The 14,600-nt window shown below is 35.6% G+C and overlaps 1 protein-coding gene across 3 annotated transcripts in view; it reads right to left on the bottom strand.

Moving 5' to 3' along the window:
- Nucleotides 1-13,135, bottom strand: part of glra1 (glycine receptor, alpha 1) — a 45,223-nt gene extending 32,088 nt beyond the window's left edge. For 2 of the 3 annotated variants that reach the window (XM_046850335.1, XM_046850334.1), the window contains exons 1-2: nucleotides 12,081-12,979; nucleotides 6,075-6,199 (exon numbers count right to left, since the gene is read on the bottom strand). In XM_046850335.1, coding sequence (XP_046706291.1) covers nucleotides 6,075-6,199; nucleotides 12,081-12,136 — 181 coding nt within the window. In that variant the 5' untranslated portion in view covers nucleotides 12,137-12,979. Of the gene's footprint in view, nucleotides 1-6,074; nucleotides 6,200-12,080; nucleotides 12,980-13,008 lie in introns of those variants that run through there. The other variant, XM_046850336.1, reaches the window with a different exon arrangement.
- Between the last annotated feature and the right edge of the window lie 1,465 nt (nucleotides 13,136-14,600).

Raw genomic sequence — 14,600 nt, forward strand, 5'->3', positions numbered from 1 at the left:
CTGACTGTAAAAATGCAGACACCGAAATTATTATTATTATATAATTATTATTATGTCATAAATACCAATTATAAAAACACAATTTTTGATATACTTTGGTCCATTAATAATACATTAGTAAGCAGGTGGGACACACATTTTGATTGGTTAAATACTGAGTTTGATTGACTGTGTTAGCCTCTATTTAACTTGATTTGAAGAAAATAAATACTTTTGAGATTTGAATGTAGGGATTTATGTTGAGGGCTCTGAATATTTTATATCTGAAATCTTACCCCATAAAATTTCTAAACAAAAGGAAATATATTTATTTAGAATCTGCATGTATTAATTACACAACAGAAAAAAATTTATGTGACAACTTTGAATGTTTGAAATTCATATTTAAATACTTGAATCAGCCAACCACACATTAGCATAACAACATCTATGATTGCATGTGTGTAATCATTACTGCAACATTCATAAACAGGAGAGTTCCATACTGGGTCCCAGTCATGCACCTTTGAGTCAGCATAGCTGAATTGCAGCAGCCATGCACACTGACTTCAAATATGAGCAATAACAGAATAAAATTCCCATGGTCGATAGTGTCTGCAGTCCTGAGAGAGTGGAAGCTTTTATAACAGCTTAAAATGTGTATAAAATGTTAAAATCAAATTTGCCCTGCTCCCTTAGTGTTGAATGACTGCTCTATCACACCACATATTTACTGGCCTGCACTGACTTTGCAGCTGTGCTCTGGCCTTTTCATGGCCCATGAGAAAACAACAATATTTCTGCTCCTACCTTACGACAGCAAGTGCCACATTGGCGATATGGTTTAAACTACTTTGATATGTTGGATAGATTACATCATTTGGCAGACGGGAATCCCCGAGAGACATGTTTAACGGCAGGATCCACTTTCTTTTGGGTTTGAGTTCGGTTTCAGCACACGAATTGGAATCGTCCAGTGCACAGTGTCTGATAGCATACCAACACACATAATTACATCTTTCGATTTTGTAAAGGAATCGGAAAACACAGGAACGAGTCCTCTATTTCCGACTACACATGAAGACTACACTCCCTCTCATTACCAAAGCCCTCATCAGTCAATTAAAGTCCAATTACTGAGTGCAGATAGAACCTAAATAAACATCAAGCTCCAGCAGCATATCATAAATCTTTTTTACAGGTTTGGATATAAATGAGGTGGAAATGCCTAATGATAATAAACAAGCATATAGGAACAGAAATATTCAGGAAACAGCAAAGACAGACACTACATACTTTATATTTACAAATGTACACCTATGGACCCATTTAAAAGTAAAATATCATAGTTCATATTTACCCTGATGAATAATGTCATGCATTGTGGTCGCAACAAAAGTTGGTTTGTTAGGAGAGATGGTATGATCAGAAACAGATTTCCAGCACCTTAAATTGCTGGGCTTTTTTTTGTTTTTAAGCTGACTGCACTGCTCCTCATATCCACTGACAAGGTGAACAAGGAGACTGCGGTTGCAGTCTACTCCACTCCAGTTGTCAACGACTGCTGGAGATTGCATCAAAGCTTGTTTGTGAAAGAGTCTCACTTCCTCACAACTTTCCTCACTTCACAAACACAGCAGAAGAAAATGCCCCCCCCATCCCCGATAAATAAGGATGTACTTGCTAAGGTGCAAATACATTTTTGCATATATAATCAGAATCATCAAACTTGGTCATCCCTACATGGTTTGCCCTAAATATGGCAGGAAGGATATGGCTCTAAATCTTTGTAATGGATTTTTCTACACTGGATCCCAGTCGTCACTGATATAGCATTTCTTCTTATGTTGGCACATTTGGAGCTTGAGGCCATTCACTAGCATCAAATTAGTGGGAGGAGTGGTAGCCGAGTGCTCCTTCACAATAAGAGCTGGAAATAAATGTCTACTCAAGATAGACAGTGTGTGATCAAAAGCAACCTCAGGCTGAGGACACCATCATGAGTTCAGTGTATTAGATCTCTCTCTGAATGAATGTCATTACTGTGCTCTACAGCAGAGCAGCCAAAGACAGGAACGTCAGTGCTTCCGGCTTAATGTGCTCATACACTTCTGACTTGACAGCCATGACATCCTATTGACTTTCATAATGTGTGTTCATGTGACCATGGCTGCCTCCCTGCTCTCAGACAATGATGTAAATTTCATTGTCATAGAGGGTCACGGTTATTGTCATGTTTTTTGTTTGTTTGTTTGTTTTTTCTTTCCAATTATGATTAGCGATCAAAATGATCATTTTATTTGTCTTGCGTTAAACATACCCAAAGTTAGATAACCATCGTCCAACATCGTACTATGGTTTAGTGTAGGCGAATGATATATATATACCCAGTTTGAAAGTCACAGCACTTAATTTCACATATCACTTACAATGCATTCAACCATTGCATTCTTAGCAATTTATAGTACATTTTGAATGGGTTGTATTTTCAGATTACTTTTTTTAATGAATAATAATAATAATGATGATTAATAATAATAATAATGATAATAATAATAATAATAATAATGATGACACCTTAACTCTGGACTGTCACTTCAACTCTGGATTTAAACAGCACAGTGTCACTTTATATCACACCATACTGTACATGCACACTTTAAGGACAATCACACTAAATCACTTTCATTTGTACTGTTAATATCCACCATACTCATTCATGTATATACATATATTTTCATATATTTTTCTATAGTGTATATTTTTTATTTATCTACTTAATTGTTTTATCCTTAAATGCTACTCCTTTTTCATGCTTAAATGTTGGACAGTCGTACAAAGCATTTCACTGCATGTCTTACTCTGTATGTATGTGATTGTGACAAATAAAATTTGATTTTGATTTGATAATAATAATAATAATAATAATAATAATAGCTCAATATAAATCTCTTTCGCAAGCAAGATTCCTACACACTTGCATTGTGAAGACAAGCTCAGAATGGCGCTGCTCTATTGAAACTGCTGTTTGTGTGTTTGTGTACACTGAAAATAGTTCTGCTCGTTTACTGACCAACAAAATATACCAAACAACATTCTCACTGTTAAGCGAAAGCCAATGATAAAGGAAGCCAAAGACTTTTGTAGACATGTTTTGAAGCCATGTTGCCAGTCAAAATTATCTATATATAGAAGAGATTATCTTTTTTTAACCAGCAATCCTGTAAATAAATTCCTGCTTAAATAATGTTCTTTTTTTAAATCATGTGTTACATAAACATCTGCCTTCATAGGACAAAAAATCTTATAGGCACCCCACATGTTCCACATTAATTTAAAGCCATCTGGATACAGAAACTTTGTATCACAGAGCAACAGTGCCACTAATTTATTACTTAAATATTTTTATACATTTTTTTAAGATAGGAAGTATTAAGTCATATTATTGATTCTTAGCGAGTAAATTATAAAACGGCTTTCGACCAATTTTTGGCAACATGAAATTCACGTTTTCTAATTTTACTGTTTGTTTTTTCACACAAACAAGATATTAGAATGGCAGAGTGTAATTACTATGACAAACATTTCATGGATTAAAGATTTTGTCACATAATTAACTGCATTCTATAGCACATGTATAGACACAAATGTTCACCCTGCAGTTACATCTTTTCTCACATTGTTTAGCAGTTGGTTTCCTTTTCTCCTAATGTGAATAACTGTGTATTAGTGTTATTCATTGGTTCATTCCTTAATATTAGGTATATGTTTGTTCATGAGCCACCCTCTATTGAAGCTTGATCAGAATTTTGAGTAGGACTGAAATGATTCCTTGAGTAACTGGAGTAATTAGAATACAAAAAGGCAAATTATTTGTTTGTTTAATTAATTTAGTCCATTTAACTACACACGGAGCACTGTGTTTCCCCACGGACCATTATTACTGATGCACTACCCACTCTGCGCTCTGGACAGGTAAACATAGAAGACGCTGTGGGAAAAATAAAAAAATGGAGGCACAGGGGGAGAAAACAGTGAGGGGGCGAGGAGAAGATTCAGGCCAAAGAAAACAACAAAGTTTCCTAAGTTTCAAAATACTTTCCTGTCCACTTATTTTTGCCTCTTACAAAAGATTCAAGATTTTAATTTGTCACAATATGCACATTAAATGCATACTTATATGCAGAATACAACTCGCAGGGAAATGAAAACCAGATCGGCTGCTCAGAAATGGCGCATTAAGTAAAAGGGTCTGTAAGTATAAAATATAAGATAATATGAGAAAACAAAAAAGTAAAAGAAGATATGAGAAAATATATTGTAGAAGGATAAGGTGGTATTTTTAAAATAGCCGCAAAGCCTCCCAAGAAGACTGTGAAGGCTTATGTCATCCCAGAGCTGTAGTTAGGCTGAAACTTAAAAGTTAAGCTACACAAAATAAATGAAATATTTAGGTTTTATTATTATTTTTTTTATTACTATTATTTTAATGCATGCCTTTGTTTTAGATTGTATTATGTTGACCCTTTTTTTAAAAGTAATTTGAAATTGATTTCTATATTTTATTTCTATATTTGTAATTGCATTTTGATGTAATATGACGATTAAATGCACTAAATGGGTTTAGTTTTTAACTTCTTTCTTTCTCTTTCTTTCTTTCTTTCTTTCTTTCTTTCTTTCTTTCTTTCTTTCTTATTTTCATTCATTTATTCTCTTTCTTTCTATCTTTCTTTGAAAGTGAGTAAAATGAATTGGTTAACAATATAACTCCGATATATATATATATATATATATATATATATATATATATATATATATATATATATATATATATATATATAACAATATAGTTATAGCACACAAAGAGTCTTGTGCAAAATTATGGAAACTTTGGAAATTTGTATTCCACACAAAATAAAGGTGTTCTTTGTTACACTTTCAGAACTGAATTATTTGATAAAAATTTACTTAAAACGAAAAGTCTGAAGCTAAATCAATGCATCAACCGCTCCAAATGCGTTTACCAAACATCCCTCAGAACATTTCAGCATAAAAAGGCAGTAACCTTAGCTGGGAGCAAGGTTAAGAAGCACACTATAAGAAAACCAGTAAGACCCTTTCCTTTCAAGCAGCTTTAAAAGAGAAGATAGAATAGACTCAATCCTCCTGAAATGCAGCACTTTTACCTACCAGTACCTTTATATATATATATATATATATATATATATATATATATATATATATATATATATATATATATATATATATATATATATTTATATATGTGCATATATGTAAACATATTTACTGCCAAGACCATTTGTTAAACTGTTCAGCAATGATAAGGAAACCTCTGACATTCATCTTTCAGCACCTCTTTTTTGGGGTTGAGGTCGTTTCTAACACTATTATCGCACATATCCCATTTAACAGTAGATGAAAAGGCAAATACAACCTCACACCCCCTCTCTAAAAACACTGACGTAAAGTTACAGGCCCCATACAGGAATGTAGCCAGCCTAGGAAAAGCCTTCAAAGGAACAGCCTCTTAAAGTCTTAAACAAAGATTATCACAGGGATCATTTTCAAAAATGAATAGAAATAAAAAATCCAATTTCACATGCTAATTCTTTTTTGTCATGCTTCGCCGCACTGAAATATGGACATAGCTGCTTTGCTGTTCCATTCACATGCAAATGCGATTTTTCAGTAAATCTTGGGGATTGTGATTCAAACTTGACTAGGCAACCACACACAAAAAAGTTCACAGGTTTTTTTTAAAGCTTATATTTTTCTCTCTGTCTTTTTTTTTTTTAATACAACGACTTGTTTTCTATAGGAAACCCAGTAAAGATTGAGCATTTCAGCATATGGTGGAGACATTTTGGATCAATAGCACAATTGATCACTTGCTTCCGTAGCTTTTTTCTTGACCAGTGATCAATGGTCGAAATGCACTTTACTTCAATATGCAATTTGGAACAAATCCCCAGCTCTAAAAGACACATGCCCAAGCATTTCCATCTATTCAATCCAAGCCATTGCTTGGCTACATTCCTGTGTTTTTTCACCGGTGTCTCTGTAGCTGCACCTACCTTTAAAATTAGGTCTGATTCTTGCGTCGTACCCAGACACTTTCCCCATGAGTTTGTCCAGGAATTCTGAAGGGGGCATAGGGGACGCAGCTTTCCGTGCTGCAGCTTGCTGAGATGCTGCCAAGCTGAAAAATAAGATCGAGAAATAGAGGCAGGTGTGTTAGAAAATGCCTACACCTTTTTTTAAACAACCTGTTTTTGTGTGCAATGAGGCCTACATGAACTAATTAAGACAGTATTTGAATTACATGCGTTCAGAAGGTGCAAAGTAGACATATATACAAGAGAAATATCGCATACTCTCATCCTATTGACTCAATATTTTCCCATTACCTTTAGCAACATGCTTTCTATCTTTAGTTGGGTAAATCTTTCTCAAATAATCTTTTCCAAATGTTGTTTTTTTTACTTTGGCAGATCCAAACACATTCTTCACATGACCTTAATCTTGGTTTTACTTAAAAATTTGAATAATAAATATATATATTTATATTTATATATAATGAATAATATATTGAATAATACTGTATAATGAATGGGGTCAACGGACCAAAACTCTCACTTCATTATTCAGTTGTGAAGCTCTGGTTTAATGAAAAAAACAAAAAAAACCTATTTTCTAAATCACATCCATTTGGTTAGAATTAGCTTTGTTTTCCTTATTTACTTGAATCACAGTGTGCACTGGAGCTGACATGGACTTCACAGATTTGTCTAGAACCTCATGATAGATTTTAGAGCAAATCTATTAGAATGTCATCTGAACACATGCTCTAAGACAGGATTAGGCATGAGGAAGAAGCAGTTAAGCAGTTGACATGGTCTATATCACAACATTTGCTTACAGTTTAATAGAGACTTAACATTTATCGTCATTGGTTTGAAATATTATATCAAGATGCTGAAAACGTCGGTTTATTTCCAATTCGAAATAAACAGAATTTTTTAAGAATGTGTCGGAAACCACATTTGTGGAAATTGTGTAGGAACTCAAGAGACAGGCAGTAATGTCTTTCAGAACACCAAAATACTTAATCAAGACATAATTACCTAATCAAAATCCCCAACCTTGAGCAAAATCATGAATTCTTACTTTTTTGCAAATTTATACATTAAACATATGAAGAGTTTTTTTGTTATACAGTTGCCAAATAATTACAACAATGCATTAATAGAAACGATACAATTCCATATCCTATATTCTATTCTATCTATATTCTATAATTAATATTTTTGTAGAATACACAGCATTATGTACTGCTACAGTTTCCATGCTGACTGTTGCTCTCCCTGCTGATTTTGCTGGCACAAGACTGCAGCCATATATTCACTTTTTTTATTACAACTATAAAAAACCAAACATAGTTGAATAGTATGATTACAAGCGCTCATATCATATTTTAATATTAAATTACTGAGTACAAATATAGAAATGATAAATACTAAAGATATTAAAAGTAGCAAGCAGGCACTGCCCACTCACTTTTATTGTGTCACGAGATACAAATAAAAAGACATTGAATATGGACATTGGCATTATGGTATCATACTGTGATGACCTGATAAAATAAATGGAACTGAACAGATAGCATATTGTGAATATTCTGCTTGAAGTGTGCAAAAGCTTAAGAATTAAAGCAACCATGTGCCTGCAGTGTTTGTCATCTGTTCAGGCTAAAGGTCACTATTACTGTTTAAACACCTACTGGTTTAGAGCAGACTTTCTCCCTAGTCACTGTTCATGTTCACTGCCACTGCATTGATTAGACACACACACACACACAAATACAGCAAGATAATCATTCAAATTTATTTTCCCCAAGGACCAATTTACCGATCACAGAATCAATGTTTGACCAAAAAAGCCGATCAGTAATCACTAAATAGCTCAGAGTAGTACTCAAATCACCTACGTCCTTGAAACACCTACTTGCTTCGTCCAGCTTTTCTTTCATTTCTGTTAAATCTGTGGTCGACACACCCCCGTTCAAAGTTAACTAACCAGCAGCCAGCTTCACCCTGCTTCATACATCATTAGGCTTTTAGCTCATTAACATCCACCACTGCGGTCTTCTTGAGTGACTGTTCAGGCACATTTCTAATTTTTACACTGTTGTGTTGCCAAGTACATCATTTTACAGAACAAAAACCCATCTAAAAACAGTAAAAAAACTGTCTATATATATATATATATATATATATATATATATATATATATATATATATATATATTATTATATATATATATATATATATATATATATATATATATATATATATATATATATATATATATATATATATATTATTATTATATATCTTCAGGAGGAACGAGACAGATTTCGTGAAACATGTTGCTTTATATATATATATATATATATATATATATATATATATATATATATATATATATATATATATATATATATAAATATAAAGCAACATGTTTCTTATTGTAGGATAGTAAATAAATGCATGGGCCTTAAATAATAATAATAAGAATAAGAATAAGAATAAGAATAAGAATAAGAATAAGAATAAGAATAAGAATAATAACATGTTAATAGATAAAAGCTATTCTAACGATTCTGTGATTTATTCCAAAAAGAAATGTGAGTAACCGAGACATTATTAAATAACAAAGCAGTGCAAAATGAGTCAAAATGATGGCAAAGAAGTGTCTTACAATCCGTTACAATGCGGCAGATATTTGCTCGTGTAGGTGGCCGTAATCTGATGGCTTGCTTATTCAGCTGTGTAAAATGTAAAAATATAAAATGGCACATTACAAGTCTTCCTGGTATGTAGACACAATACATTCAGCATTAATAACACCGCCTAAATCTGTCTCGTTCCTCCTGAAGATATGGTCTTGCAGCGAAACCTCAACAAGATTAGTCATGGTTTGGCTGATTGTTGTGTTGTGTCTCATTCACAGATTTATAGCTATTATAGTTCCCTTTACGTGAGCCCATACTGTTGATGAAATCTTTGTGACAGTGTGAAATCTGGGGTCCCTGTCTCCTTTCAAGTGATCTATTTAGATTTTCTGCTATCAGCTCCATTTATGTTTAGCGTGTACCCTTGTTAGTGTGACTCATTTTTAGCATACTAATAAACCATGTCTAATGATTAAAAATGGTAAAGATCAAAGCGGCGCTGTTCTAATTAATTTGGATCGATCTTGGTGGAGGCACTTGTGAGGTCTTTACACTACTGCTGATGCAGCACCAAAAAAAAAAAGACATAGCTGAGCCTCCTTCAAGAAAAAGAATATGCAAACAACTCCGACACTTGCAAGCATTCAGTCAGTAGAACTGAAATCATTCCTACAGCCTTTACAATACATTACAAATTGGTCCTTTCCGTGCATTTTCTAATACTTGAAAATCATCGAGCCATGTTCACTTCCAATACGTCCGTTAGACATTCCCTGCTAAGCCATTCAGCCAGTCTCGACCAAACCACTAGCATAGACCTTGAACTCTAACATAGAATAAAATACCTACACCTTTTTTAAACATTTGCCATGACATTCACACAGCGTGACAATCGCAATTGAATCTTAAATCCTAAAATTTAACTGAGTTGTTGCTGATTGGAGTGCACTGCACTGCTGATTCACCTTTTTCCATGACTTAGAGTGATAGTTTGTTGATAATTCATTTGAAGTGCAATCAGTCTTGGGCAGTGAGAATCGATAACGTATTGTAATGCATGTGAACTTGCCCAAAACCAATACTACCATGAATAAGAAAGAACTCCCCTGAGCCAAGCAACGTATTTTCTTCTGGTCAAAAAATTTCGATTCATAACTGCCCATTCTTCGTGCAGCAGTAACAAAGAGATAAAAAAAAAAAAAAGAAAGAAGAAAAACAGATTACAGGGCCACTGCAACCAGCTGTGCTTGGATAATTACCACACAGGGTCTGATGTGATCGAGCCACACATAATGAATCCCATTCTTATTATAAACAACGCTGTTTAGACTCTACAGTGCAATTTTTTTAAATTGCTTTCTACTCTCAGATATGAAATTGCTTTCTACTACTAACCTGCCTGTGCACTGGTATTTTCAAGGCTGGCTCAAGGTCACACTGGGCAATCCACATAAAGCAAATGCAGTTTGCATATAGTTCAACGAAATCATTTGGAAATTTATTTTGCATCTACTTGTTCTGGTTTGGAGGCCTCTAATAATCCCTTCATATTCCTATATTCAGTGATAAGGCATAATTATGAATAAACAAGACACATAGTGAGAATAACCAAGTTACAAGACTCTTTACTTGAGACTAACCTCATCTCCAGCAAGCTTACCAAGCTCCATTTGTAGCAGGTGTATTTTGTATCTTTGTGTGCTGAAAACATATGCGTTTTTAATAGATTCATGTGTACTGCTTCACTGATTTTTAGCAGCTGCTTTATTCTGATCAGGATCATGGTGTTTGCAGAACACTAGGCACAAGGCAGAAATACACCAAGGATAAGACAATGCTACATCACAGGGCCCCAAGTACACCATTCACATACTGGGATTATCCAGAGCAGCCAGCATGTTTCTCCCAGCACATATCAGCATGTTTTTTTGCCATGCTGCCCAGCTAATGCTGACATAGTTACAAATTGGAAAAGGTTTGGTAATAGGAAAGACATGTAAAATAAGACCATGTAGCTTATGGATAGTTTTGGATTCTTATTCCTCCAATAATACCAACAATGCCTCGAATAGACTCCCCACTCCAGTGGACACGGAGTTATCAGATGCAATTTCTATAGAAAAAGAAATGGCGGTGGTGTACGATTTGTATTCATCAGTGGTACTGGCATTGACATGATAATCAATGTGTGGCAATACGTCTGCATGTTGAATGAGGTCTGTGGTCAGGCTGAGACTGGGAAAGAGATATCAATTAAGAGAATTTGCAAAGTTCAGCAGTGAACGCTGATACTGCAATATCACGATTCGAGCTCATAAATTAATGGCCCATGCAGAATACAAAAATAACTGCTACCAGCTCTGACGCTACAGTTAACAGAACATTCAAGACACTGATGCACATTTCCGTGCATTTATGTTTTGTATGACAATGTAGAATACATGAAACAGAATAGTGATTTTTCTCTTTTGTGAGTAAAGGTACTTACATTTTACTCATTATACGGATTTACACAGCTTTCACAGAGCAGCATTGAATATCATGTGACAAATGAGACCTTGAATAACCAAATGTCCTATTAGTAAAGACAGACACATATAGGACAAATATCGGTAATGTCCAAAAAATGCATATTAGGTGCTGAACAATATAGCGGCCTCTTTGGATATAGATATGGATTTATTCAGTACAAAGAAGGAACAGAAATTAAAAAACAAATGTTCGCTTTTAATTCAATAGTAAACAAAGTGTTAGAAATTACACATTGTGGGGAAAACATTTTAGACTGTTATAGATGCACTAGGGTCGGACTACAGTGGATTATCCTTCTGCTTAGAAGAAGAAAGAATCGTGGGCATATAAGCAATCAATTTCAGATTTAACTGACACCTTTTAGACAATAAAATAATGATGTAAGCATGCAAAACATAGGATTTGTCTGTGTTCTTTTTGATACTGAGTTCTTCCAATGCTTTAGTTAAACCCAGTGGGAAATAAAGTCATTGCGATCAGTGGACGCTAGTAGTCGCTGTTTCGCTGTTCGTTCTGCTACACTGAAACCGCATGCAGGTTTCCTGGCTTTCTCCTCCTGCCTCAACGGGGAGGCATTAGCCTGGGAGCAATTATACACACTGTCAAATGCCTTTACACACAAACAAAGCATGAAGCAGATACCCCTGGGTACTAACATGAGCCATCATGAAACGTTCACCAGCCCCCTATTAAAGTGTCCTGCTGAGAACGCCCATGCAAGGCTGCATTAAGCCACGAATGAAGCCACATTCCCAATTTACTGCCATAAAGTAAATCGTTTCACATTTCACCAGTTGAAATCGCGTCTACTCACCTGAAAAACACTACGGTTTCCCATAAATAAATCCCGAGTGCGCTTAATCTACACATTGTGGCAGCTTTGAGGTCTTCCTTTTTTCCCCCACCGACTTCTCAATTGCAATGCTGCTGCTGATGGTGATGCTGATGATGATCGATTGCTATTGTGTCTGCTCGCGTTTAGGATACCAGATCCAAAGGTGTAAGCCAGGGGATGCGTTTAAGCCCATAGAAACGAGGTGAGCATGATCCTGCCAGCGGATGTCGGCTGGAACCCAGCGATGCTTCAGTTCGCGTGTTTCAGAAGTATCGGGACGCGATCCAGCTCAATTGCAGACGATCACTCCGGGCAAATCCATAACGGCGCGCAAAAACGACTCGAGCGCTCGTGAATTCCGCGGTGTTTCCACACGTGCACGCCGAGTTTCAGCGTCCGGGTTTAAAACTCTCAACCTCCTAGTCAATGCGCGAATCCGAAAAGAAGTTATACTGAATAAATGTTTTGTTATGGTGTTTTTTATTTTTTTTTATTTTTTATCTAGCTTTCTTCACGCATTCAGTGGCATGCGCTCCGGGATACAATGCGTCGCTTCGGAGCCGCGCGCGCTCGCAAGAAGCCGGCCGGTGCGCACCGACGCGCTTTTGCAGATTTCCTTATTTCCTGCGTTTCCCAAGGGCGAACCGATACTGCTGCAGGAAGCCACTTCCATTGTCCGGTCCACTTTAGAAGACACGACTCGTTTTCGATTTCATATTTTATTTCTCTTTCACCTTTTTTTCTCTTCTTTAATTAATTCCAGTAAAAAAATCAGTGCAAAACCCAGAATTGTAGGACAAACGAAAGTGCGGCGCCCAGAGCGTCTCCCAGTCCCCCCCTTAAGCCCCGTGCAAACGCTGCCGTATTTCTTGCTGCAGTCATTTAGTAAACTCAAAAAGCAGCTCACCTTTGCGCGCACGCCCCCGCGCCGCTGCCATTGGTCCGAGCAAAAGACGCCGCCGTTTCGATGATGCTTCCCTCGCGGACGCGCGCGCGGCCGGGAGTGCGTGTATGCGTGCGCGCGCGTGACCGTGACCGTGCGTGTGCCCGTCTAAACGAGACTGCAGGTTCACGAAGGCAGGTGTAACCTCCAGTGCCTTGAAACGAAAGGTCGAAGTGTGGTCATCTAATCAAGCATTCCGTATCCGTTCTCCCTAATGGAACTCAGATGACACGTGGGTGAAGGCTCAATTATCCCCCATTGTACACCTGTTTAAAAGTCGTTACAGATGACGGAGGTGGTAAAATTCGACTTTTCATTTTCAGATGGGTTTTTGACGTGATCTTGATCAGCCCTAACATTGGTGGATGAAGTAGACAATTCCTGCACATGACTAATTAAATCAAATTTTCAATTGTTGCATGCACACGGTGAGAGCCTTAGATCGCGGAAAATCTCGCGAGAATTGGGGTATGATTGTGGTCTAGCAACAGGATGAACGTAAATTTTGTTCAGTGACAAACGGTATGATTTTCCAAAATGTAGTAAAGCATAAAGTTAGATATATTAGGCATTAAAATGTATGTTAAAAAATTTCCCAATAATAATAATAATAATACATATTTTAACTACATTAAGGCCCCACCAATCATGACCAAGAACAGAAAGCACAGGGACTGAGCAAAATCACACTCTTTCACTACAGCACACTTTACAGGACACTCAGCATTCAACACTGAACTTAGCATTCAACCACAGGCTGCACAACTGCAACCTAAATACTGACAAATCATAAACCTGTTTTTACCTCATCCTGCACTTTATAGCTAAACATCGATTCCTTTAAACTTCTTGATTGATTTCATTCTCATCTAATTTCATTTTCATGATCATTTAATACATTTTCACAATTCCAAATATGTATAAGGGGCCTATGTCTTCATATTATCTGCATTGTAAAGAATGTATTTGAATTTATACACTAAAATACTGTATTCAACCTGAATAAATGCTTGAATGAGTATTTCCCTATTCTGGAAAGATTCGTACTGACAGATTATAATTTATCCAAAGACCAAAGATACCAAAGATTTATACCAAAGATTTTGGTAATGATATGCAACCCCTAATTTGTTCTGTTAGCAATGATTTAAATAAATAATTTATATTGCTTTTTTTTTATCATCGTTTAACAGTTTCTTAGTTACTTAGTTCTAAATGTGTCATTCATTATATACAGTTTTGCATATAAATACAGAATAAAAATGTAATAACAAAAATACAGTAAAATATGTCCTAACTGTAAACAAATAATAGATGAAGAAGCAGAAATATTAAATACAAGGTGCTATGAATATATAAGATCATTTTTATAGTGTATTTGTGCTGCCATTTAAATTAGACTTATTATATATCTCTATATCAAATCCCATTTCAATGCACATATTGACTCATTTCTTCTCTTTTGATATCATTGGTCTTGGCAGATAAGATTAAAGGTAAAATGGCAATATCAAGAAGCTGTAACATTTATTTAGTGCGTCTTTTTGTTTTTCTTG

Source organism: Silurus meridionalis, chromosome 5 (genome assembly GCF_014805685.1).
Source record: "Silurus meridionalis isolate SWU-2019-XX chromosome 5, ASM1480568v1, whole genome shotgun sequence".
Lineage (NCBI taxonomy): Eukaryota > Metazoa > Chordata > Actinopteri > Siluriformes > Siluridae > Silurus > Silurus meridionalis.